The sequence below is a fragment of the Pogona vitticeps genome, chromosome 2 (genome assembly GCF_051106095.1).
Source record: "Pogona vitticeps strain Pit_001003342236 chromosome 2, PviZW2.1, whole genome shotgun sequence".
NCBI lineage: Eukaryota > Metazoa > Chordata > Lepidosauria > Squamata > Agamidae > Pogona > Pogona vitticeps.
Window position 1 is genome coordinate 82,369,999 of NC_135784.1, and position 27,838 is coordinate 82,397,836.

The following is a 27,838-nucleotide window of genomic DNA, read 5'->3' on the forward strand; positions in this document are numbered from 1 at the left end:
CTCAGCAAAAATGAGGCCATTTGTAGCAGAAAAGACTGCAGAACACGATGTCTGATCTTGATGTACCTCAATCCATGGACTCTAGTGCAGAATTTTCTAAACCCTATGAATTTAACAAAAGGGACATGGTGGCGCTGTGGGCTAAACCGCAGTAGCCTGTGCTGGAGGGTCAGAAAACCAAGCAGTCGTAAGATCGAATCCAGGCGACAGAGTGAGCGCCCGTCGCTTGTCCCAGCTCCCGCAAACCTAGCGGTTCGAAAGCATGCAAGTGCGAGTAGATTAATAGGGACCACCTCGGTGGGAAGGTAACAGCGTTCCGTGTCTAAGTCGCACTGGCCATGTGCCCACGGAAGATTGTCTTCGGACAAAAACGCTGGCTCTACGGCTTGGAAATGGGGATGAGCACCGCCCCCTAGAGTCGAACACAACTGGACAAAAATTGTCAAGGGGAACCTTTACCTTTATGAATTTAACATTTAATTTAAAGAAATAAAGAGATGTATGAAAACATTTCAAAATTTGGTGATATGTATCTCAGGAGCTGCTAGAGACTTCTAACGGAATGATAACTGAAAGACTCCATTACTGGATGTTTTACACAAAAATCTGAACTTAGAAACATCCTGGTTAGGGGCAACTTTGATCAGGGATGGAAACATGTGGCCCTGCAACTCTCATCAGTCTTGGCCAGCATAAGCATTGGTGAAGGATGATAGGAGCTACAATCAAAAAACATCACTATAGAGAGGCACACACTTCCCATGCCTCATTTAGATGCCCCTGGGGTTCTCTTTAAACTGAAGCCAATGAACTAGATCATTTTCTGTGGATCATCCCAGCGTGATTTTTTATGAGACTGTCTCTATGAGTGCATGACCGAATATGTTTCTTTGTTTTATCTTTCTCTTAAAGCCAGATGCTTTTATATCTTATTTCACATATGAACACCCATTACAGTTCTAATCTGCAACACTGATCAATGATATAATTTATAAAACACTTTCAGACGCTTAAGGGCAGCCTTCCCAAACAAAAACATCTGGTGTTCTCCAGATGTTTTGGACTGCAGTTTCCATTATCCCTGACTGTTGTGAGAAAGGCTGATAAGACAGCCTCCACCTGGTAGAAGGCAGACTGTGGACTACCAGTAGACTATGAGTGACATTTCAGTGGGCCATTTACCCCTTGCTGAGAATCTTGCACACACTACTTCAACAGGCAAGGGGGGGATCTTAATTTGGGAATTGCCAAGAAGACCAACCTATTATTGAGCAACAGTGTGTGCACTACTGGATCAGTTGGCCATTATGAGTTATGCCATTACCACTGAGAAAGTGTGAGCATGCAGTTTTCCTTTCTAAATTTAAAAACATTTACAGACCAAAGGGATTCTAAATATTTTTTTCTTTAAAATATAAATAGATTGTGCAAAAATAACGTATCCTGCACTTCTCCACAAGCTATATACTCCAAGCATTTTGGTTAACAGCCATATTCATCTACCTGTGGTCCATTAATCTGTCAAGTCTTCTTTAAAGTGCAGCTACTGTATATTGCTGCCCATTATCAAATCTTTATTAGACTCTCCCTGTTTGTTTTAAATCTGGGGGGGGGTTTAATATTACCTCTTAACCCATAGCGTGTTGCGCAGATATGAACCATTGTTTATTTTTTGTCCTTTTCCCCAAAGTGTTTGTAACTGTACAGAACTCAAACACATATCATGCACAGAATGGAAAGAAGTGCACCCATAACATGCGAGAATCAGATCCAGACCTCTGAAACAAAGAGACACAAAACTGAGACTGCCAAGCTAATGTGAAGAAACTTGGTCTCCAAAATTATGTAAAGGTGAATAGAAACACAGTCTACTTCACTGTTACCACAATAGAATTATTCCAGATTTAACCGATAGACTTCTTTCCAGATGTTTCAGCCATCTTTGCCCCAAGCACAAATTGGAAACTGACTGTTATCAGCTACACTTTAGAGCATCTGAGTTCCCTCCAGCTCACACATTTCTCTGCAACAGCCATTTGTTGTGTCACAGAGTAAAGAGAGTAGGAAATGAACAATGACAGGAGACAAACACACCCAGAATATTGCTCACCATCCTATTTCACCCACCTTCCACAGTCACATTCAAAAATGTTACTTCCTGGAGACAGCAATGTCAAAAGGTAACTTCTCCAAGCTCCACCCCACCTCTAATTCTGCTTACTGTTGTATAGCCTGTCTCTCCAAGATCTGTTCCATGAAAATACATTGCCCACACTATCCCTCTGATGTTCCTGGGGATGGCTGCCCAAAGCATCAGAAATGAGAAAGTTTGTACCTCTCTCCCCATCTCCAGAAGAGGCCATCTCTCTTCCATGTAAGAATTCTTCCCACCTGTCCACCTCCTTGAGTTTGTATTCACACCACCAACAGCACCACACTGCTTACCATGAAAGGAAAGCTTCAGGCGGGGACTGGTGCTGGTAGCCGTGGCTCCATTCGCAGCCAGCAACAGCAGCAACAACGTCTGGATCATAGCAGTTGCTGCCTCTCCAACTCCTCCTCTGCAAGTGCTGGACTCTGAACCCCAGGCTGCTGAAAGAGGGAGACGCAAGAGTGAGACTGTCAGCCAGATCAGGTTACGGCAGCTCTTCCCAGGATGAATGGGAACGGAAGGAGACAATGACGGGGGGGGGGGAATCCTCACTCCACCTTGCACAGGGACTGTCCCATCCATATAGGACGTTTGCGGGTATCCTCCCAGACCCGCCTGTTGATCATCTGCTTGTCAAATCACATCCAGAAGCAAGCCAAAGAACGTAGAGCAAAATTCTCTACTGTGTTTCAGGAACGGTAGAGGGCGACCCAAAAGGGATCACATCCAAAATTTCCATTACAGGCAGTGAAGTACAGAATATCAAACTTAAATGAAGGAGAGTCAAGTTCAAATTCCCCAGTAAATCATGAACTTAATATCTATTACTAGTGGTTAACTAAGCTAAGGATTGTTGTGAAGATAAAGTCTATGTATACAATCTTTTACTGGTGAAGATCTGTGTACATACCATGCTAAGCTTCTTGGAAGAAGCATAAGAGCAAACTGTAATGGTTGGAATCTTATCAGTGCTCCTCTAAGGTCTGCATACCTGGCACAAGTAATTACAGGTAATTGGTGAGGTGTTGAGGTGCATCTCAGTTGTGTGCCTGGCTACATGTCTGATTGTGCAGTTGAGAGGAAACCCAGCACCTCATCAATTAGCCACAGCAAATTAGGCAGAGAGCAGTAAGATTCCAGCCAATTACAGCAATCCAGTGGTAAATCACAAATAGAGCAGGCCAACTGAATCAACGGAGATTTGGCAAGTCAAAACCTATGTAAGTTCTATTGATTCAGTGGCTGAAAACTAGTAGTATGTCAGAACTAGAGTAGGCCCATTGGATCAATGGAACTTAAGAGATGAGTTGAATCACCATATTCCCACTGATTCTCTTTGCAACTTACTACTGGATTTCAGCCAATTGATCAAGGAGAGTGCTTTATTTTTTACAAGGGCTTCCTTACAACTTCCACAGCTACAGCCACATCTTATTTGTCTACATTTATATTTCTACTACATATCTGCACAAATTTCAGTACAAAATGTCCAGTGGTCCCTCTCCTAGTGGTTGATTTTTTGAAATTGACTCACTGCTTTGTACCACTGAACACTGACAGATGTTGAGAACCAGGACATATTCTGATGATGATCCCATTCTTCTGGAAAGAAGCTGCAATAACCACAAAAATAGGCAAGGCTCTTCCCTTATTTGGAAGCCTTCGGCTGTTTTACTAACACTGGCTCTTGAGGCAAAACATCTTCACAAGAGGTCAGATAAGGTGACCTGCTTTTCCTGTTGGGCACCAATGAAGGCCACCAAGAGTGATTTTGCCCAATACAAGGGCATGAATGGTACAGCATTGTTCCCCAACAACTGCTACACCAAGGCATAACATCTGACACTGGAGATGAAAAACAAAAAAAGTCACCAGGGTGTCTAAAAGCAATTAAAGGATTTACCTTCCATGATTTTTTTTCCTAATCCCCAATGAAAGCTAGCCTTTGCTACATTTTGTGGGAACATATTTCTCAGTTTTACTAATTCACATTGTGAAGAAATGTTTCCTTTTCTCTGTCCATAATCTCCCACCAGATAGCATCAGTGAATGCTCTGGGTTCTAATACGATGAGACCAGGACACAAATGTCTCCCTAGTCACTTCTTACATACTATTTTATGCATCACTGTTCTGTCTCCCTCAAGACTACACTTCCCCAAATCGTGAGTGGTGACGTGCACAACCACAAAGTCATCCCAGCATTAGCTGCCTGACTACCTACAGCACTGCTTCCAAACTTTGGCTCCCCAGAAATTCTTGGACTAAAACTCCCAGAAGCCTTCATCCTCTGCTGGCCAGGATTTCTGGGAGGTGTAGTCCAAGAACATCTGGAGACCCTAGGTTGGGAAGCACTGATAAATAAGATGCCAGATTTCTGCCTGCAAATGTCACACCCAGCGAGCAATTTAACGGGGACCTTACCCACTTGTCACAGATCTGGTCATTTATAACTCTGTCCAGGCATTCTCTCTGAGGTATGTAAACATGTGGGTGTGGAAGCATCCTGACCTTACTCCTCCCATTGTTGCTGTGCCCATGCAAAAAAGCAATGAATCTGAAGCAGGGATCCTCTGTGCAAGCTAGAACCCTACAAACTCAGAACATGTATTTTATTTATTTATTTATTTATTTATTTATTTATTTATTTATTGGATTTCTATCCAGCCCATCTAGACGAAAGGTGTACTCTGAGTAGAGGTGCTGCCTCTAATGACTGAGAACAGGACTCAACTGGACCCACTGCTCTTTTTCACTGAAGATATGCAGGGAGGTTGATGGAGCTTAAAGGTACAGGAAACAGAGGCTCCAATCCATTTGGTTTCTTAAGCTAGTTCCCATCAGAATTAGTGGCGATCGCAGTCCCTCATGTAGCTCTCTGCACATTTAAAGAAAATCTGCTCTAAATGGTTTCCCAGTCCTCCAGTGCTCTGAGGGTGTAATGGGGGGCTCAGTAGTGAGGGAGCGGTGCCACTGATTCTGGTGGAAGCCAGATTGAGATCCAGCTGAAATACTAAATTGGATTCTGACCTGAGTCTCCCACAACTGCGCAAGATGTCACTTAATTCAAAAACAAGAAACAATTTTGTGTAACTCATAAAATGTTGCAAGAAATACACTAACCTCTCTCTTTTTTTGTTAAAAGGTCATAAGTAATATAACAAGTGGGCATAAAACCACTTGATTGCTCCAATACATTCCAGTTATTTTGAAAAGTTACTTTTAAAGGGCATTCTAGAAGCATATTGACACAAATGTTTCATGTTTAATGCCATTGTCAAACCTCAGCTGTCCTTTTAAAGCAACAAAAGTAACAACAAATGTAACAAACTATTTATTATAAAATATTTTCACAACCACAAGGAAGGAAAGAAGGAAGGAAGGAGCTGTCCTGCAGTCAGAATGTTTGAATCAGCATAAGCTCTCAACATTCAAAGAATGAAAACACATCTTAGCTACAGTAGAGGGATACACCTGAACTGTAATACTCTGGAATTATCCTGAAGCATCAATATGTCATGCTCATTTGTCCCAGCTGGTTGATGTGCAAAGTACTGGACGCTCAAGATAGGTAACTGGGAGACATGTTTCAAATTGGGATATGTATAATAAAGCATTGCTTTCTGTAATCTGACAGAAACAGGAATGAGAGCCTAATGGGCTGGTGCCAGGCGCTGTAGGTGAGATGTAGGCAATAGGGGAGGCAGAAATAGCAGGAGACCTTGAGGAACTCCATGTTTTACTGCAGACCCCATTGACTCAGGGTGATGTGAGAGGGAAGGAAGAACTGGGCATCTGGTGCAGAGTTAGCCTTAAATGTAAATATAATATACATGCCACTACATATACACACACGCTACATATACACACGCTGCACAGACATATATATGCCACTATGTGCATATACATGCCACACACACGCTACTAGAGAGCGCAAGGATCATTGGAGTCTGTGGGTATGGAAGGGGGTGTGGTTGTGGGTCTCATAGGTGATGTTTGTGCACAGCCTCTAAGCCTCTGGACGCTGCTCATCCCAATAGAGATAGTAATTGATGCTTTGCTGGCTGACTATACCCATCCACTGGCATGCCAATAGGGGACATTTATGGGCACCAAAGCAGAAGTCTATGGATCCTGCAAATAATTTAGAAATCAACTACAAGGAAAATAAGGCTGGTTTTAAGCAAAAACATGGCAGATTCGCAAAACCACAACTATGAGATTATTTCCATGTGTGGTTTGTCTGGGTTATAGCAGAAGCCACTCTTTACTTTAAAAAACAAAAACAGTCACTATGCTCTCAGTTCCAATAAGCTATAATAAAATCTGGCCTTCTAGGAAATGATCTGCATTTATTGAGTCTCACTGCTCATCTTATCAAATGGCTAAATCTTCAGTCCTAAACAAAATGACCTGAGATTACCGTAAGTGTCATTAAATCCAACAAGATTTACTTCTGATCAGATTTGCACAGGATATCGCTCAAAGCTCCATTTCCTTAACCACAGGGATACCTCAAAGTAGGTATAATTTAATTAATAAGGTGGAGAGGGGGACTGGTTGCTCTTCAGTTGTTCAACGCCCATAAGTCCTAGTCAACACAGCAAATGTTCTGTGATTATGGGTTTCGTAGTCCACTACCATTAGAGGGCTGCAGGTACTCAATTTCTGATTTGCTTGACCTTGAGCTCAAGGGCCCATTCACAACGGGCCACAGTGAGCTTTTATAGCAGACAGGCACACATGATCTGTATCTCTCATTTCTGTGAATGGCAGTGCTATGATTTCACTTCCGCACTATTGTTGAGAAACAGATGGGCAACATGCACTAATTGTAAACACATTCATATGTAAGCATCTTTTTGTGGAAACACCTTGCACCTGGGAAAATGTATAGCGTTCTGTGCATAGTTATCACTCTGGAGTGAGTGCAGTATTAAGTACAAATAGAGGGGTGTCTTGGGAGTGTTATTCTTGACATTGTTCACAGCTCTGTTACCTGCCCCATTTGTATCATTCCTGCTACAAACTAACTGTGCCATCAAAGGCAAATATTATTTAACCTCAACTCCGCTCCCAATAAACAAAAGTACAAACCAGATCAGATTTTGGATGATTTAAATAAAAAAATTATAAACATTTAAATCATGATTTAAATCAATCTGATTTATAAAAATCATTACTTTTTTAATCCATCCTGTTGCAAACATCACACCCTCTTAAAATAATTTAAAAATACTTTAACAATACTTTTAAAATGTATCCATACCATAGATTCTGATAAGCCTCAAAGATTCCACAAATTAAAAATTGATGCTTTTATTGAGCAAAATGAAGCTCTTCATAGATATTCAGACATGTTCTGCTGCCATTTTATAGTTGTTGTACTTATATAACACATGGGGGAATGACAGAAGAGGGGAATTGATTGTGTAGAGATAATACAGTATATTGTGTATATAACAATTCAATCTCTCAAAAAAAATTAAATATCACTGCTACAAGTGGCTGGAGTTTTCTGCACCCGTGCCATGTTCTCATGTGCATTGGTAGACAAAACAGAAAAGCATTCAGAGAGGGGAAGCAAGGAGGGGGGGGGAAACCTTGAAGAGGCCATTAAAGAAGAAAACAAGTGGCGAACTGGAGGGGAAAGAATTCTAGTTGTATGGAAATGTGAAGGTCAGTGAAGAAAACCAAAAACAAAAAGGGGCGAGAAAAAGAAAGACAAAGAAAGTGGGACAAGAGGAAACTGGCAAATGAAGTGGGTTGTCCTGACCTCTTTCAAATGCTCTTATCAAATAGTAGAAGTAAAAAGTAGCTGTGTGATCTATCCATAGAAACAAAATTCTTGACTGGGTAACACTTTTATTGGGTTAGTAAAAAGGCATTAAAAAGGGAAAGTTTTCAATTTCTCCAGAACTCTTCATCAGGTAAAGATGGTATAAAATTTGGGATTAAGGCAAATAGTGCAAAAATTGGAGTAGATATAATGGTTATTATTCTTGAATGCAGAATACTGGAGAAAACAAGGGCAGACTCCCCATGAGAGAGGTGCCAGTGGTGTCTATTTGCCATCTCTCCTCTTTCTACAAGTAAAAGCCTCATCTGAGCCCTGGTAGATCTGTCTTTTGTCTTGGGTCGTTCATCTAGGCTGGGACAAAAAATGTGAAACCACGGATTTCCCTATCATTTACATAAGGAAAATAAGGATTCAGTTTAGGTATCACATTATATTTAAAAAAATCAGTGGCAGCCAAATAAATGAAATGAACTGAAATGGACAGATCAAATAGGTTAGAACCAGCACCTCAGCCAGAATGGCTGCCTGTCAAACTGCTGAAACAAGACACTGTGGTCTCCACCTATAGTCTGTTTAGAAAACAAACTAATTAAAGGTTAACAAGATAATAAGCTACCCAAACAGCTGGGTCATCTAACTTAGCACTGTCCACATTGATTGCCAGTGGTACCACGATCACTCGATTTTTAGGCAGTGGTGTAGGAGGCAACAGCCCAATGGTAACCTGTGCAAGCCGCAGACTATCACAGAGAGGAGAGCAGTGTAGCAGAAAGTACGTAGAAACAGAAGCCCTGTGTTAGCAGCCAAGCCAAGGTTATAGCCTGACACCATTTTAATACAAGTCATTCCCCCACTCTGAAATCAGCTTTGCGAACTCACCCAATTAGATGCCACCTTTGGGGTTTTGTGGTCAGTAAGGACAATGAGGACACCTCATTGGCCACAAACACTATGTGGTAGGGCAAGAGGTAGAAAAAAAGGGCTCCTACCCTTGTCTCTCCTCCTGACACACCCTCCACCGTCAGTTCCAACAACTGGAGATGAGAAGGCCTAGGAAGGGAAGCAGGGGGAAATGGATGAAAATGCCCCAGACCCATTATTTTCCAGGCCTTTATATCACATAAATAAACAGGACTGATCTTGTTCTAGGCCAGCTGGATTGCTGAACTAGAACACGCCAATAAAATGAACAGTACTTTTTAGTGGTTTAATGTGAAGGCCTAGAAAAAAATGGGAGGGGGGTTCTCAACATTTTTCAGAGCAATTTGCTATGGATGCTTCCCTTCCACTTTGTAAACTCTGACTCCTGATAGGACTTCAGTCTTGGCAGGGATATTCCCCGATCATTAAAAAAAGTCACATGCACTGGAGATTTTACTGGAAACCTCATAAATACATTGTTCGATATATCCCTAAGCTACAGGGTCAATATGAGACCCACAGGCCATAGGCTAAACAGTAAATCTTTCCCAGTGGCTAGGGAGAGGGAACGTATGAGCTTCTAGAACACAGTTCGAAAAAGTGATTTCTGGAGGGGAGGGCTGAAGCTCCCAGAATCCACGCATGGCAATACTTACTTGGGGAATTCTGGGCTTCCCATGTTCTGATCCAGATGTTGTTAGATGGGAACTCCTGCAGCTGATGGTCAATGTTAGTTTCAGATGATGGGAATTATAGTCCAACAATATCTGGAAGGACGCATGTTCCCCATCTTTAGCTCTTGGTATAAAAGCCAAAATGGGCTTCCATTTGAGGAGAAAAGGAACGCTGCCAGCCAAGCTCCTGGCAAAAAGAATGGATTAACTCTTTCGCTTTTCTTTCTCATGTCTTGATTTACTTCATACCTTCTTTGTTTTCTTTCTTTCTTTCTTTCTCTCTCTCTCTCTCTTTCTTTCTTTCTCTCTCTCTCTCTTCTCTCTCTCTCTCTCTCTCTCTCTCTCTCTCTCTTTCTTTCTCTCTCTCTCTCTCTCTCTCTCTCTCTTTCTCTCTCTCTCTCTTTCTCTCTCTCTCTCTCTCTTTCTTTCTTTCTTTCTTTCTTTCTTTCTTTCTTTCTTTCTTTCTTTCTTTCTTTCTTTCTTTCTTTCTTTCTTTCTTTCTTTCTTTCTTGTTCTTGTTCTTTTTTCTTTTTGCATTTCCCCTGAATGGATCTTCCCCAGCCTGCTCCTTTCACAGACAGATGACCACCTCTGAGCCCATTTGTCTGCTGCAATTATTTTTTGCATCCTTAGCAATTAAGGGATGCCAGCTTCCTGAAGCAATTATAGAGATGCCATGTAAGCCCAGCTGTGATGCAGGAGGATTTCCTAGCAAGAGCTCTATGGCTGGAGTGTCAACTAATGAACCTCCCCAGGCACCAGGCAAGCACAGGGCCCCTTTCCCAGGGAGTCCATTAAGTTGTAGAATGTGACAAAAAAAGGGAAGACTGCACCCTCCCTTACAGAAAGATTTAATTAACTTTGGGTAATCTTAACTAAGGTCTGGAGTAAAAAAGATGCACCTGGAATAGGCTCTGGATGCAGCTTCTATATATTAGAAGACAAAAAACTTTAATATGAAATATGTGAAGACAAAAAGCTTTAATATGTAATCAGAAGAAGATTTCTGATTAGGTAAAACAGGTAGGATCTGCAAGAAATTTTGAAGTATGAAAAGCTTCTGCCTAGGATTTTGTCTTGGGCTCAAGAAATCCCAGCAGTCTCAGCTAAAACCAAACAGGGCATACTCCCAGCCTTAGCAGGAAAAGGCTTTGTGCTATATTTACTGCACAGCCTCACCTTCCCACTCAGCAGATGCCTAATTAGAATGCATTTTAAGTTATTCAACCAGTGCAAAGTTATTGCATTGCAGTAATGGAGTAAAAAGAGACAGAGCAAGACGGTTGTGTTTCATTTGCTGTTATTACCACCCCAATAGGCAAGGGGCACTCCTATTGCTCAAAATTAGAACTCCTATACTTTGAACTGCAAAAGGCAGCTGCACTTGAATGGAAAGGCATGTGCAGCTCCTTGCAGGAGACAGCCAAATACAAGAGGATCTTGGTTCTTAACCTCTGGTCTGCAGTCCCCCGGTGAGCCGCAATATTCTCACAGGGGGTCTGCAAAGACTTGAAGAAATGTTATGATCTTTTGCAGTTAAAATAGAATAACTGAATGAATAAATGAATGCAAGAAAGAAAAGGAAACGTAGAACAAAATCTTAATTTCCCCTGATTGTTTGTGTAAAACGTGGCTTTTCTAAACTACCACCTCGTACATTAAAAACAAAGAAATGTAAAAATCAGTTATGGAAATAAGTGCTTGATAGCAAATAACTGTTCGATATTTCTGCACAAGGTGACAGCATGCAATAGAATGATGCTGAGTGGCTGAGAGACAGAATGTGACATTTCTTGCTACTGCAGTCAGAAGCTGCAGAAAGAGAGTCAGAGTCAGTCAGTATCAGTGTGATAATATTAATATTACTATTATTTAAAATCTGTATGGACTCATTCCAATAAAAATATTATAATGGGAATGTGTGCATTAACAGATTAACATATTTCTCCCTTCTCTACAAATCTGAAGACCCTTCATGAAAAAAATTAAATAAATACTTGATGCAATTTAGGGTTTTAAATCTTGAACTAGGTCTTGATGGTCCGTGGCAAGAAAAACATTTAAAACGGGTCTGTGGTTAAGAACCGTTGCAATAGGCTTCCACCCCCATCTCTATCAAAGGCAGTCCCAGAGGCTCCCTATGGGAGGCAGAAGAGTCACTGGCCCATCTTTCAGTGTCTGTTGGCATGGGTTCTTCCAAAGAAGGCTAGGCAAACTTTCCAAGATTGATACATTAAATGCAAAAGAATCCAGGGGCATCACAAGGGAACAATGGAAAATTGGAGCGGAACTGGTTATGCCTTAAACATTACGTGTCCTTGGGTTTGCTGCCTTTTACTGTAAGTGTAAAACACATGCAACTTAGTAAAAGGAAAATTAAGTAGATCCTGCAAGACAAGTGATCTAACCTCATAGCACAAGGACTAGCAAATCAGGATACCTATGTGTATTGAGATCTTGGAATAGCTACTTTTTGGGACTACTGTTTCCAGAATTGCCACCTCAAATGTGATCAGATTTTGGGAGTTGTAGCCCCCCAAGTTTTTGTAGCACTAGATCCCACAATTTTGCAGCTCCGAGGCCCCTCTTCACCCCTTCCACAAGAACAATTGGTCTTCATTCAGTTCCATAATCCTGCCCATACTTAGTGCCATACTAGTCAGTTTCTCCATAACTCTCTCATTTATGTTTCGCTTGCATCTCATATTTCTTCCAGTGATCTTGTGGTACAGTGGCTAAACTACAGTATTACTGTTAAAACTCTGCTCATGGTCAATGCTTGATCTCAGTAGATTCTGGCAGTCAGGTCGCAGTTCACTCTGCCTCCCATCTGTCCGAGGTCAGTAAAATGAGTACCCAGCTTGCAGGGGGCAGGGATGGGTAGCCTGTATAATTAAATTGTAAACTGCCCAGAATATGTTTTAAGCACTATGGGATGGGATATAAGCAACATAACTTTAAAAAAAAGAAGAAGAAATCTCATAGAAGTGGTTCCTAACCTTGGGTCCCCAGATGTTTGGACTACAACTCCTGGAAATCCTGGCCAGCACAGCTAGTGGTGAAGGCTTTTGGGATTTTTACTCCAACAATATATGAGTATATAGTTTACTTGAACAATATATAGTTTAGTGTCACTGTAATATATAGCATACATGTTTTTTCTCCTTTCCACTTGCAACCTTTTGAAGTAGGGTGAGAAAATATATCTCAGTTGTTTAGGTATCTGGCTGTGGAACCAGAGATTCTCAACTGTGCCTCCCTGACAGGAACTGGACTTGATAGATCTACGGCCCACCCGCTTTGCCCTGTTTATCTGGCCTGGGCATAGGAAGAGGAGGGTAGGGGGACCCAGCGATCCCCCACCCCCACTGGGATCACTTGGGTTCCCCTTTCCCTCCTCTTCCTAGGCTCAGGAGGAGATAGGAAGAGGAGCAAAGCCTGACAGGAGTGATCCCGCATCCCTGCTATCTTTGCAAATGCACACATGTAAAAATTAGTCAGGTCAGCAATCCACAAGTGTCATCAACAAATGTTGCCCCCACCCCAAAATATTTATGTAGGCACTCTTATGGAATATACTTCTAAACACTTGAGCATGGAATAGCATGGCTTTTACTTCTCAAGGGAAGCTGCTGTCCAGCCCCTTCCCATGGATCAAGAGAAAGGGATGGAGGAGAAAAGGATGGAGGTGCCAACTGTTGCCAGCATCCAGATCTCTGCTTATACTAGTTGACGCTGACCTTTCTTGGGAAGGAAAATAACTACATACAAAACATCTGGCTGATGTATTTGATGTGAAACACCCTGGCCTCTTTTACAGATATGCTTCTTCCATAGGGTTCCGTTGTTGCTGATTTGGATGTAGTTTTAATAGTTATAGTGAGTTCTTTCTTCAGCTTGGCAGGATGGATCCACAATAACTGTGGGCCAAATTTGTAGCTGTTTTAGTCATGCTTCAAACAGCCATCACTGCCTTCTAGAGGAATGATACCAATCATGATACTAAGGGCAGTGGATTTGAAAACATATATTTATAGGTCGCCTTTCTGCCAATAAGGGGACCCTTTTCAAACTTGTCCGTGATTATCCATCCACCACCTCTGACCTAGAGGATTTAGCTGTAACTCATTCTGCTGACAGTATGGAGGGCAACTAATTAACTGCCCCCAAATATCAAGGTCCCAACATAAATATTTCCTTACATTCACAAAATTTTAGTTGAGAAATGCTGCTGAAAAGAGTCCTTTTAATGACAGCTGGCATATTTTGCCTTTCTGATTCCTCAAGTCTGAAATACCCATAAACTTCACCTTTCTTCCTGCTGAAAACAATGCCCAAAATAAGATACCCTTGTGTTTAGTGAATTCCATGACTGGCTCTTCTGCAAGAGAAAAATTCAAGCCAAGTTCCTTTATGATTTGCCTTTCCTTGGAGATGACCTGTGCTGGATAGCTCAGTGGTTTAGGCATTTGTGGAGCAAGAAGTTGGGAGTTCAGTTTCCCGCTGGGCCTCCTTGAGAGGGGCTGGACTTGATGATCTATAGGGTCCCTTCCAACTCTGCAGTTCTAAGATAATTTCTGAGAAAAGCCAGAAAAGGTCTCAGAAAAGACAGGCCAATGGGATCCTTTTATGTCAGGGTCTTGAGAAAGCTAACTTTTGTAACTGACTGATTTTATGCTGATAACAAAATTAATGACCATTCCAAAGCTATGAATAGGCATTGCCCTGCTTCTTCTCTTCTTGCTTGCTGGAAGAGTAAACCAGTTCAGATGTCAGCATGTCCACTTCCTGACAACAAGATGCTCTTCTTCAGATTCCCCATTAACAATATAGAACCTGGTCATTTTTCTCTTTAGTCTCATTCAAAATGTACACACTGTTCCTTTTAGTGAAAAAAAAATTTAAACTACCACACTGCCAAGGAAGAAAGCAATGCCAGAAAAAACTGCTTGAAGCCTGTAAAAGTTTATTACTGTACATGGACTGGGTGACAAGCAAAACAGAAGGCAGCTGGTAAGGCAATACTCTCCACTGCCCAGCCCTATCTTTGCTCCACAAAGGGGAAGGGAAACAGAGCAGATTAGAAGGAGAAGGAGGAGGAGGAGAAGGAGGAGAAGGAGGAGGAGAACAACAACAACAACAACAACAACAACAACAACAACAACAACAACAACAACAACAACAACAACAACAACAACAACAACCACCAAAACTAGCCACCTCCAGATAGTCTTGGGTCAGAATAAAATATGCAGTGCTGGCTTACTAGTTTCAATTCAGCAATGTCTGCATTACAAATTAAGTTATATTGCTTCCAATGAACTTGTCGATATTAGGCAGGTTTAACTGGAGGATGCTCATGCAAGAGGACACCCCCCTCCTGCAGATACGCTAAATCCATGTCCAGACTTCTTACGCTACCTGGAAGTAACTAGAGATTACGTTACCTATCCAAATCCGTCCCTGCTGGCTGAGAATGATGGGAGTAGGACTCCTTTGGAAGGGAAGAGGTCTGAATCATACTGATAATGATGTAAAATGTGTTCTTAAAAATGCCACAACCAAACTAAACCATTGTTTCAAGAAACTGACCAGCTTGGACTATAACACATGACACAGGTTTTATCATTCATTTTGTGGGGTCAGAGAGAGAAACATGAGAGAATAATATCTCAGAAAACAAATGGACAAAAGATAATCTCAATAGAACAGAAAACTGGATGGAATCTAGCCAAATAAAACTCATCCATGGAAAATGCATAGTTCTGTTTTCATCTGGGCAAAATGTCTGTTTATTGTTGTTGTTGTTTAAGTCACATTCATATGTATAGGACGGAGGACACCAGTCTAAAAGTAGTCCTGTAGTCAGAACTGTAGTCAATCATAAGCCGAACATGAGCCAGCAGTGCAAAGCAACTATGGAAAAAAGCTAACACACTTTGAGGCTGAAGTAACAGAACTATACTTTCCACACAACTGTTTTACAACATTCAAAACTAGCCACTCCCCATTTTCAGTATTGTGTCTTGTTGTGGGTGCTGCACTTTCAAGAAGCAAACAAACAAACAATGCAATTCCCCAAAACTAACTCTTCAATACTGTATGTATCCTAGGGGGAAAGGTTGAAAAACTGGATATGTTTGAGCCAAGGTAAGAGAAGACTAAATGGGGATACAGCAGCATTCTTCAAATAGCTAGCAGGCCGTTACACAGCAGCGGGCAAGACTTAATCTTAGCTGTCTAGAGGGCAGGATTAGCTCAGAATGGGGGCAGAGCTCAGTTGAACACTGAGAAGCATATCTTGCTGGTAAGAGTACTGGCCAATGGAGTAAATTACCTACAGCGATGGAGAGCTGCCCCACACACTAGTGCTCTCTAGCCAGAAACAGCACAGACATCGATGGGGGATGCTCTTCTCTGGATTTCCTCCTCTGTGGAGGTAGGACCTTATGGTCTCCAAGCCACATTTCCCTAATTCTTCTATACACCAATGAGTGCAGCTTGGAAATACTACTATTTTGGACTACAACTCCCAGAATCCCTTCAGTCAGCATGTGAGTCACAGTCCAAGAAAAAAAAACAGCAAAGGGGGAATAATGCTTGCCAGCTTTGGCAAAGGATATAAAACAGAATAGCAGTGATAATAATGAGCTTTCACCCAGTGAAGCTGGAAATTTAAAATCCCCATTCTCCTCTATGTCATGATACTGAAAATTACAGGCAGTGCCTGTGGAAGGAGAGGAAAGAAGCAGCTTCAATAATTCCTCAAATTCCCACCCCCATCCCTAAATAATATGCCCCTGGCTCCACACAGGCCTGGCCTTCTTCCACTCTGGCTGCTGGCTCCTGTGGCTTTAGAGGGAGAAATGCTGACTTGAGGAATATACAGCCATTCTCCTAAAAATGTCTTCTAAGGAATGAGCACATATTGAGCCTTGAAGCCTGAATGCAGGGAACAGAGCACCGCTGTGCGGTTCCCACCTCTTCCTCCAAGCGAGGGCAGCCAATAGCTACCAGTGAGTCACCTGCACGAGAAGGCAGGGTTTCTCTTCTGGTCCACCCCATCACCTGGGTGACAACTGGAAGCACACCCACTTCTTTTGTTAGCTACAGACCAGTGGGTGGAAGTGCTCTCTTCTCAAACTGGATCAACCTACACAACAACCCTGTGTTCCTCTCCTCCCTTCATGAGCAGTCTTGTTCTTTCAGATGCACAAGGAGGATGTTTCTAGGAGGGCTAACCAAAGAGATTTTGGTTCCTGAAGCAAAGCAAGAAATGGCAGCTCACCCATCCATCCAAGCCAATATGCGTAGCATCTTCAGCCACCTGTCAGCTGGGCCCATGGAGCAGAAGGCCCCACCATTCCCCCTCTTCATTTCAGGCAATACAAATATAACAGTATGAGTAGTGGTTAGAGTTGGGGAACGAAGACTTAGGAGATGAGGACTGAAATCCCCATAGCACCACAAATCCCTCTTTTTCAGCCTATCATTCCCTTTCTCATCCTGACCCACGTCACAAGATTGTTGTGAGGATAAAGAAGAGAGGCAGGCAGCCACACACAATGGCCAAAATCCTGCTCCTTAGTACAGTAAATCACACTAGAGTTAGGCCTATTGAATTAATAGGGATTTGGTGAATCAACAACTTCATAAGTTCCATGAATTTAAATGGGTGTTCTCTAACTGAGGGTTACTTTAGCATAGTAATTCAATTAGAATACGCTGATTTAAATCAATGAAACTTATGGAGAAATTGACTCACCAAATCCCCACTGATTTAATGGGCCTACTGTAGTGCAATTTACTGTACTAAGTAACAGGATGTTAGACTCTGCCTTGAGGTCACTAGAGGAAAGGCAGATTATAAATGTAATAAATAAATAAGAAATAAGAACAAAGTGAATTTGATAGCTGCTTCTGGTCATTTAAAAGGTAAATAAGGGGATAGGAATCCAGCCTGCACTGGATAGGGTTACACTCCCCCCCCCCAAAAAAAAATAATTCAAGTTCACAGCTTGGGTGTGCTCCTGGATTCAACTCTGAACTTAAATGCACAGGTCTCAACGGTGAGCAGGAGTGCATTTGCACAGTTAAAGCTGGTGTGCCAGCTGTGCCCATTTCTCAAGATGCCTGATCTGGCCATGGTGCAATATGCCTTAGTTATTTCTTGTCTAGAATATTACAACGTGCTTTATGTCATCTGCCTTTGTAGTGTTTGGAAAATTCAGATGATTCAAAATATTGCAGACAGACTGCTTGCTGACTGGCACTGGTTACAGAGAACATATAACTCCCCTATATTTCAACAGCATCTCTTGCTGCCAGTCTGTTTCCGGGACCAATTCAAAGTGCTGTTTATTACTTATAAAGCCCTATACAGCTTGGCTCCAGGCTGTTTGAAGGACCATATCACTCCATATGAGTCTCCTCAGCTTTTAAGATTTCCCAGGGAGGCCCTTCCCAAGATAGTTTGATGAGGACAGGAGAGAGGAAGGGCCTCCTCAGTGGCTACTTCCAGGCTTTGGAAGGCACTGGCCTGAGAAGCCAGGTTGCCCTCCCCTCTCTTCTCCCTTCATTATCAGACAAAGACTTTCTCTTTCCGACAGGCTTTAAGCAATACACTATGTAGAAGTCTAGGGAATGCTGTATTTATCAAGTGTGTCAACTTCTAAATGTTTTTAAATGTGTTTTTAATCTTAGTTTTAAAACTGACTAATGTTTAGATTTTTTTAAAATATAGTTTTGTATAGTATTTTAAACCTGTTAATATTGTGTAGCAAACACCAAGTTTCATGATGTTTAAAATGTGCTACGTGTGTCACTCTGCCTAAGTGAAACTCTGATTTATCCTCAAAAGTGCAAGAAAAGTTTGCTTCCCTTTCAAGACCATCAAGAGAAAGTTAGAAGAGGACCTCCTCTCACTAGTGCGCTTTTCCTGCAGGTGACTGACTCCTGGAGCTGCTGATTTCCATCTCACCTCCTTCACACCTTACTTGTCACGCTAAAATATTTTGTGTTTGGGTATGAAGGTGATGGCTGGGAAGGGGGGAAAGGAGCAAATGACCTTCAAGTTCCTTCACGTTTATAATTCTCCGAATCTGTAACAGAGTAGACATCCACGATTCTATGTAAATCCTCATCTCCTTGTATCCCTCAAGAAATCGCTTGGAGCGCATGCTCAACATGAAGTCAGTCGTCAGTATCTTACCTGTAGGTAGTCCCAATTTGCGCAGACCCATAAACTGTACGGGGCAGACCCATTTGGCAGTAGATTGAATGGGTCTACCCTCTAACTTGAAAGTAAGAAGAGGAACCCGGCCAGTGCTCTCGGGCAGCCCAGTTCTGCCACCCTTTCCCCGTTTCATCCCAGGTGCTCAGAGAGTGAGGGTTGCCCGCATCACATGGAGGGCCTGAGGCGAGATTCTGAAGGGAACGACCGATTCCCGCCAAGATGAGGAATCACAGTCCCAAGAAATTAAGGAGCGCGTTAATTAGCGTTGCGAATGCGGGGAGGGGGATGCGCTCTCGGCAAGCCACACGCGGTCGCCTCGCTCCCTCCGGGCCCTCCCTTCACCGCGACCGGGGCGCTCCGAGAATCTCCCACAAAGGTCTTTTCCCTAAAACGCGTGGGAGCCGCGGCCCGAAGGAGGGCTTGAACCCGACCTCCGGCTCCGGGGAGATTTCCACCCCCCCCCCCCGCGCGCTCTTTCTTAGGTAGCGGCGAACTCTCCTCGGGGAACATCCTCGCCAGCGCCAGGGGATGCAAGACGAAAGGGCGCGAGGAAGAGCCAAGCCACCTACCGTACCTGCCTGCCTCCTGGGCTCGGGAGGTCGCCTGGCCGCCGCCGCCGCCGAAGGGGGGCGCTCCTGGCTGGGCGCGCGCGCGCCTCGTCCCCTTGCAAATAAGAGTCCACGGACTCCTGGGCGGGCGTCGAGTGCCGCGCGGGCCCCTGCCGGGTGCGGAGTCTCCGGCCGGCGTCTCCCTCTCCGCTGCGCCGGGCCGCCTGGCGGGGTCGCTGAAGAGTGAGGGGCGGTTCGGACGGCGCGGCCACCTTCGCGGGCTCTCGCTCGCTCTCTCTCCAACCCGCAGGGCCGGCGAGGGGCTAAATCCGAAAGGGGGCGGAGCTGGCCCGAGCGGCGGATCCAGAGCGGCTCCCGGCGGCGTCAGGCGCTGGAGAGTCCCTGGGTGGGGCTGCCGGTCCGCGCCTGGAGCCGGCAGAGGGGCAAGGCAGGAGAGGAGCGCGGGGCCGGGCGGTGAGCGCCGGGAGCGGCCGTCTCCTCGGCGGCCACCCGGACCGAAGAGCTAGCAAGAGAGAAGGGCCACAGGCAGGCTGCGCCCGCGTTGGCACCCTCCTCCGGCCCTTCACTGGCACCACCCGGGCGCTTCTCTCCCCTCGCCCTTCCCTCTTTGGCGCTCTCGGTCGCCGCTCTCCAGCTCAAGCGAGAACGTTGCCTCCGGTTTTGGCCATGTGTATGGAAATAGCGATACTGTAGAAAAAAAGCCACTCCTGACACTGAGTCAGGAGCCCTGCCTTGTTGACTCGTACGGGGAAGGGTTCGCGACGGGCGGAACAGTTTCCCGGGCTCTCCCTTACTTTGAGATTCCCTCAAGTGACGCGGGGAGATGCGGGGATCCTCTTGGGCACCGCCGGCGGATGTATGGACGAGGGGAGGTAATTCGTGCTAACTGACCCGGCGCAAGAGCCTCGGTGGGTCAAGCCTTCCGAACCATTCCGCCTTCGGTTGCCAGAGCGGCCAATCGGGTGCCTATGGAAAGCCCGCCGCCCCTACCCACCCCCCGACAGGAGAGCCCCCTAACCCTCCTGCTTGTGTTCTGCAGCAGCTGGTGTTGAGCTACCGACGGCCTCTCATCCTGGGGATTGCGTCCATAATGTTAAATTGTGCAGCGCTCAGATCTTAATTCAATCTATTTATTTAAAATATTTTTGCCCTACCTTTCTCCTTTAAAGGAGCCGAGGCAGTTTACAGTAATTAAAAGACAACATTTAAAAGCTAAAAACAGTAAATATACAAATATTTAAAAAGAATTAAACAAGTATTATATTAAAAATGGTCACTAAAATCAATAATAAAACACATTTAAAAAGAACAGTCCATTTTTCAAAAACCCCTCAGGACACCAGATACCAATAGCGATCCTGGAGAATCAATTCCCCCCCCCCCCATGCACACATGAAAAAGTGAAATTCTTCACAATATGGGGGCCCACATAGAACCTCATCAACACAGAAGCTTTGAAGACAGATAAAGCATAGTCATGGTTATGGAGGTTAAATATTTTGGGTCGCAATGTGTCCGGATGTGAAGGAAAGTGACGGCTCACACTTCACTGCTTGCACCTGGAAAAATGGCATCAAACCAGTCAGTCATAGCTCTACAATACCTGAGAAAGGCTTAGCTCTTCCACTTTCTCCCACTGGGACAGTTCCAGTAGTTTAAACACGCGCCTATAGCACCTGCTGTAATTGCAGTCCGAACCTCCTTTCTCACTCACACACATGGCACAACTGTCCAGGGGAGTGGAAGTGGAGTTGGGGGAGATGAGGCACGCACACCCCTCCCTGCATGAGTGCTCCCAGAAGGGTGGGCCTCCTTTTGCTGAATCTCTATGACCCCAGTATTTGCAGTTTCCATTGTCCATTCTTGGGCCTCCTTTGCTCGAGCAGTGGGGGTGGAACAGGCGCCGGGGCCCTTTCTGACCTTGCATTCTGCTAACAGAGGCTCAGTCTTTGGCATGGGGTTCTGGGAAAGTTCATGGCTGCTGGTACAGCCAGCTCCTACTGTAAGGCATTCTCTCTGCCTCCCACTCTTGGACAGGGCCCTTCTTCTCCTTCTCCCCTTCACATACACACACCCCACCCACTCCACAGGACTATCCTGTAGAACAGGTTACTGGTGTCGGTCATCCCCTAAGGACTTGTAGCCTTTTCTCAGCTCAGCTTTTGAAGGACAGTTGTGTCTAACATCTTATACTTTAACCACTAGAGGCTGGATCAAAAGGGCTGCGTGTGCTGCTGTTTTTATTGATTATAAGAGGAATTGCCCTGTATTGTTGTCTCCTTACTGCATCTCTTTCTTTCTGAATTTACAAATAATTCATACCTGTCTGCCTGTATCTTTCTACATCCACAAGACAGATTCATAGACCTGTCGACGAGTGGCAGTTCCTTCCCCCCCAAATCCACTGTGGGGCATCATATTTATTATGGTGAACCCAAATGCCACTTAAAATGTATGTACTTTTGAATTATTTTGTATAGTTTTCCCAGGTGGAGACAGATTATGTATTTATTTAAAATATTTTACACCATCTTTCTCCTTAAAAAGGACCCAAGATGGCTTACATCATTAAAAGGCAATATGTAAAGCTAAAAACAATTATACAAACACTTAAAAAATCAAATAAATGCCACTCTGAAAAATGTTAAACAAAAACAACATTAAAAATACATTCAAAGCAGTAAGATACAACAATCCATTTAAAAACCCCTACTCAGGCAGCCAGTCATTAAGGAAATGCCTGCTTGAAAAAAAAAAGTCTTTGCTTGCTTGTGGAAGGACAGCAAAGATGGGGCCAATGTGGCCTCCTGTGGGAGGGAGTTCCAAAGTCTGGGACCAGAAATAGAAAATACCCTCTTCTGTGCTCCCACCAAACACACCTGTGAGGGTGGCGGGACTGAGAGAAAAGTCTCCCCCAATGATGTTAACACCTGAGCAGGCTCACAGTAAGAGACATGGTCAGTGAGACAGCATGGATGCAAGCAATTTAGGGCTTTATAGGTTAGGACCAGCATGTTGAATTTTTCCAAGTAACAGATTAGCAGCCAGTGGAGTTGCTGTAATGGGGGGGGGGGCGTTATGTGATTTCCGTAACAAGCTCCGTAAAGCAATCTGGCTGCTGCTGCTGCAGTTTGGACCTGCTGAAGTTTCCTGACACTTTCCAAAGGCAGCCCCATGTGGAGTACACTACAGTAATTCAGCTGGGATGTATCGAAGGCATGTGTCACTGTGGTTACATCAGACCTCTCCAGGAACAGGTACAGCTGGGGCACTTGTTTTAATTGTGCAAAGGCACTCCTGGCCACCATCGAAACCTGGGCCTCTGGGCTCAGAGATGAATCTACGGGCACCCACAAGCTATACACTTACATTTTCAGAGGGAGTGTAACCCCATCCGACACAGTCTTTCCATTGACCAGGAGCACTTCTGTCTTGTCTGGATTAAGTTTTAGTTTATTCACCTTTATCCAGTCAATTACTGATGCCAGACATTGATCTAGAGTTGAAACAGCTTCATCAGACGTAGATGGCAAGGAGAGGTAGACCTGGGTGTTATCTGCACTGTGGTGACACCAAACCCCAAAACTATGGGCAGCCTCTCTCAGCAGTTTCATGTAGATGTTAAATAACGTAGGAGACAAAACAGAACCCTGAGGCCTCCCTGCAGGCCAGTGTCGAAGCACAGGTCCCCTGTCTCACTCAAGGGCTAGAATTGGTTTGAGGTATCATCTCACGCATACCTCTGATATACAGTTTCTGAATTTTTTTCCGAGTTATTGCATAAGCCTGGAAAACCTGTCTGAGTAGAGGGGATGGTGGAATGTAAGTAATCTGTACTGTATGTGTATTTTGTGGGAGGAAATGGCATCTTCAAATCATTTTCTACTCTTCCAAACAATCATCTCATGTCATAAAATTATGGCCCAATAAGTTGTTTTTCTGACCAGCTTAAAGGTAAATCACCAGGGAGAACAACACCTTACCTCTCCTGCCTCAAAAGATGTGTTTGTGTGCATTTTGAAAGATGCTGAAGGAAAACTGGATTTAAGGAAGGGGACCTGGTGAATCTGGAAACTCTCTTGCCCCCTTTGGAGAGAAGGAGGTTATTTCCCACTCTGTGCTTTCTCTTCCACTGCTTTTGGCGCAGGGAAGAAGCATAAAGAGCCACTGTCTTAGAGCTCCTCCTTCAACTTTCTGGCTGGTCCGTGTAGATTGTACACACTGACATGGCTGTAAGTTGCTCTCCAGAAGGGAATCTTTCTTAGTGCTATCTAGAGCTGGCCTTTATCAAACCTGGGGCTCTTTTAACAGCAAAATATGTCCTTCATCCCTTAACTGCTCCTCTTTATAGGTATGCCCTTTCCCTTGCTCCTTTGCATACTCATTCATAGGCTATTACTACTTGGGAGGGGGTCTCTTTCAAATGCAAGGAAACAGGCAAGGGCACTTGCTGGCACCGGCCATGATACCTTTCTGGGGGCTTCAGCAAGGTGGGATTGCTCTGCCGCTGTTCCAGTATCCTCACCACCCAAACACACACTTTATTTAGAAATGGCCAGGGATTTTTGCTCCATGGAAGTGTTTCCTGCAAAGGACACCTGTTCACACTGGAAGGGCTGCTAAAGCTGTGCCACACCCCACAGGTGCAAGTGCACTCTTCTGATTCTGCACTCCAAGCTCGTAGAAGTCAAAGCTTGGAGGTTAAGAGACTAGCAGTTTTTAGAGTATATATTTTAATTGTATTTTAATTGTTTTATCTTTTTTACTGTATTTTAATTGTTGTAAGCCGCCCAGAGACCTTTGGTTAGTGTGGATGGCATATAAGTCAAATAAATAAATAAATATTCATTATATAGTTGTAACTTCTATTAATCGTAGACTTAGATTATATATACTGTATTGCCAGAAATGAAGCCAAAATAGGCAACTGAGAAACAAGACATATGGGATGTGCTGGAAATCCAAAAGGTTTGCAGAAGTACATTTTTTTAAAAAAATAACAGGATATAACACCTTCCTTCCATGGTAACTGTTCCAAACTGTGCTGTAGTGTAGTGAGAGTAAGCTGCTTTCATGGAATTTGGTAGCAGACATCTCATGGAATTTCAGAACAACTCGGCTGAAAATATGCATTCTTCTACTGCCTCTAAACTCCCAAGATTTAGTGCCTGATCTAATGCATGTGTATTCAGCAGCAAGCATCACTGAATAATTTTGCAGTGAACCGTAGATGTCTGTGTAGTATGAATTTAGTTCCAAAACTTTCACAGATACCACTAATGGACACAATCCAACCAACACAAAGTTAAGTGTATTTGAGGCCACTGGACTCAATGGCCTACTTTCAATATTAGACTGAAGTAACAAAGACCCATTGAAACAATGAAATCTACATAACTGCTCACTTACCATTTTCCTATTGATTCAAGGGGTCTATTTTACTTGAAGCCAGACATTGACCCATGAGCTTAAGCATGCTCAAGTATGTATTGAACTGTGGCCAGTATTTCCAGGCTGATAGGTTTTAGTTCATTTTATTTTAAGGGTGCAAGATTGACAGCTGGTTTCATACCAAACAAAATAGATATAGTTGGATGCTTCACTGTGGTATGTAAATTCAATTGGTATAAAAAAAGACTACACCTTGTAATGTGTAAAATGATTAAAGTTAGCAAACAGACACTTTCTAAGTTTATGAAATCTTGGTGCACACAATTCTTCACTGAGGAAGTGGGATTCGAAAACTATTTTCGTAAATCTACCAAATTAATGCAAATGTTGCATTAAAACCCAAGTAAGTGACAAAAGCTGCGAATACAGTGGTGCCATAAGCAGATTTGTTGTATAACAGGCACATATTCTTTGTTTATTGTAATAAATGCTCTAGAGGCCTTAACATTTATTTTTATTTTATTTTTATGCTGCCTTTATCTGCATCGGGAGTCATAATGGTGGCTTGCAGTCAAAGCAGTGTAATGCACAATTAAAGCACTATAAAATACAACATAAAAAATTAAATTAGACATATAATTGTTAAAAACACACAACTGAAAACACTTTAAACATGTTCAGAAAAACACACATTTTAACTCCACAAACCAGTACAGTACTGTATTCTTAAAACCTCACTTGCCCAGATCATTTAAAAGTCTGCCTGAAAAGAGAGGTCTTTGACTGAAAATGGAAGGACAGGAATGAGGGCCAACTTGACCTCTTGGTGGTGAGAGATGCATTCTACAACCTAGGGCCCCCTCTCATATTTTCTCCAAACAAGCCTGTGAGATCAGTGGGACTGAGATAAGCACCTTCCCAGAAGAGCTTGAGATGCAACATGACCAACACTGTCACAACATACATAAAGGAAAAGCTATCAGATGTGAAAGCTCTTTTCATACTGCCTCTCTTTCCTGCCTGACTATAGGAAACAGAGCAGCTGCATCCATGTGGTGGTGGTTTAGATGCTGAAGAACAACAACTACCCTCAGCCCCTAATACTGGCTTGGCTGGAAGGTCCAGCTCTCACTTCCATACATCGCTACAGGAAAAACCACAGCTTTGACTATGCAGACCTTTGTCGGCAAGGTGATTTCTCTGCTTTTTAAGATGCTGTCTAGGTTTGTCATCAGTTTCCTCCCAAGAAGCAGGCGCCTTTTAATTTCGTGGCTGCTGTCACCATCTGCAGTGATCATGGAGCCCAAGACAGTAAAACCTCTCACTGCCTCCATATCTTCCCCTTATGTTTGCCAGGAGGTGATGTGACCAGTGGCTATGATCTTAGTTTTTTTGATGTTGAGCTTCAGACCGTTTTTTGCACTCTCCTCTTTCACCCTCATTAAGATGTTCTTTAATTCCTCCTCACTTTCTGCCATCAGAATGGTATCATCTGCATATATGAGTCTGTTGATATTTCTTCTGGCAATCTTAATTCCAGCTTGGGATTCCTCCAGTTCTGCCTTTCGCATGATGTATTCTGCATATAAGTTAAATAAGCCAGGGGACAATATATAGCCTTGTTGTACTCCTTTCCCAATTTTGAACCAATCAGTTGTTCCATATCCAGTTCTAACTGTTGCTTCCTGTCTCACATATAGATTTCTCAGGAGATAGATAAGGTGGTCAGGCACTCCCATTTCTTTAAGAACTTGCCATAGTTTGCTGTGGTCCGCACAGTAAAAGGCTTTTGTGTAGCCAATGAAGCAGAAGTACAGTAGAAGATTTTCTGGAACTCTCTCGCTTTCTCCATAATCCAGCGCATGTTAGCAATTTGGTCTCTAGTCCCTCTGCCCCTTTGAAATCCAGCTTGTACTTCTGGGAGTTCTCGGTCCACATACTGCTGAAGCCTACCTTGTAGGATTTTGAGCATAACCTTGCTAGAGTGTGAAATGAGTGCAATTGTATGGTAGTTGGAGTATTCCTATTGCCCATTGGGGTAATAGAATGCTCTTTACCTAATACCTTCCACTTTTCCTAACCACTGATTTTCTTCCAGTGCATCTTGTCCAAAGTACGGTTTAATCCGTTTACTCTTCTAGTAAGAGTTTACTCTTCATTTGAGATGGAACCATTTATTTATCTTTTTGGCATTCTGAGGTAACTCTCCCAAAAACACATTCCAAAATAATAATTCCCCCCAGTCAATTTGCTTCTTTATCCAGTCAGAATACTGTACAGTACTTTGAATTATTTTGACCTTGATCTCCAGCAATTTGCATTTACACTGCACTATACTGACAACAAAGATGGGGTCAAGAGTATAGCTCCCCCCCCACACCCCAATGGGATATAGGAATGCAGGAAATAAGCAACCGTTTCCTTCAGGATAGTTGTTTCATTCCCTATAATTCACACTTCCTGGTCCAAAGAGCTAGTGTGGCCCAGCAGCTAGCAGCTGGTTTTTAGATTGAGGTGGCCTCTGTTCAAATCCTTGCTTTATCATAAAACTCACTGGGTGACCATATGCCAGCGACTCTCTCAGTCTCACTTCCCTCAGAGGATTGTTGTGTGGAAAAATATGCATGCATGCATGCATGCATGCATGCATCCGTCCGTCCATCTGTCCATACATACATACATACTGTCCCAAGATAATAATAATAATAATAATAGTTTGAATGGTTGTCACAGTTGAGGAAGTGAGGTTAAGCCCTAAGAGAACTTGAAGCTAATTTTCATGGATAGGTGGATAGTGAGCCACACAGGTTTCCCTCCAGTTATACTGTTCCTCTTCAGCTGTATCCCAGATGCCTGGCTGCCTCCCAAATGAATGAAAACAAAATTCTTTTGAAGGTTCCAATTTTCCAGCCACCGTTGCCAAGAATAGCAAGTGCTGCCCAGCTTCAGGCAACCAGTGCCTTTTGCGTTCCACCTTTCTGCCTGTTATCAGCAGAGCCACAGCCTGGAGGGCGACCTTTGCCATGGCCTTGGTGGAGCCATCATTTGCACTGTGGCAATACAGGGCCTTTTATATTGCCAGCTAAGCTGATAATTA

At 43.4% G+C, this 27,838-nt stretch overlaps 1 protein-coding gene across 3 annotated transcripts in view; it reads right to left on the reverse strand.

Moving 5' to 3' along the window:
- Positions 1-21,163, reverse strand: part of SEMA3B (semaphorin 3B) — a 67,963-nt gene extending 46,800 nt beyond the window's left edge. Inside the window, exons 1-2 of one of the 3 annotated variants that reach the window (XM_072989843.2) lie at positions 20,954-21,163; positions 2,446-2,592 (exon numbers count right to left, since the gene is read on the reverse strand). In XM_072989843.2, coding sequence (XP_072845944.2) covers positions 2,446-2,533 — 88 coding nt within the window. In that variant the 5' untranslated portion in view covers positions 2,534-2,592; positions 20,954-21,163. Of the gene's footprint in view, positions 1-2,445; positions 2,593-19,355; positions 19,694-20,953 lie in introns of those variants that run through there. The other 2 variants (XM_072989842.2, XM_072989844.2) reach the window with 2 other exon arrangements.
- Between the last annotated feature and the right edge of the window lie 6,675 nt (positions 21,164-27,838).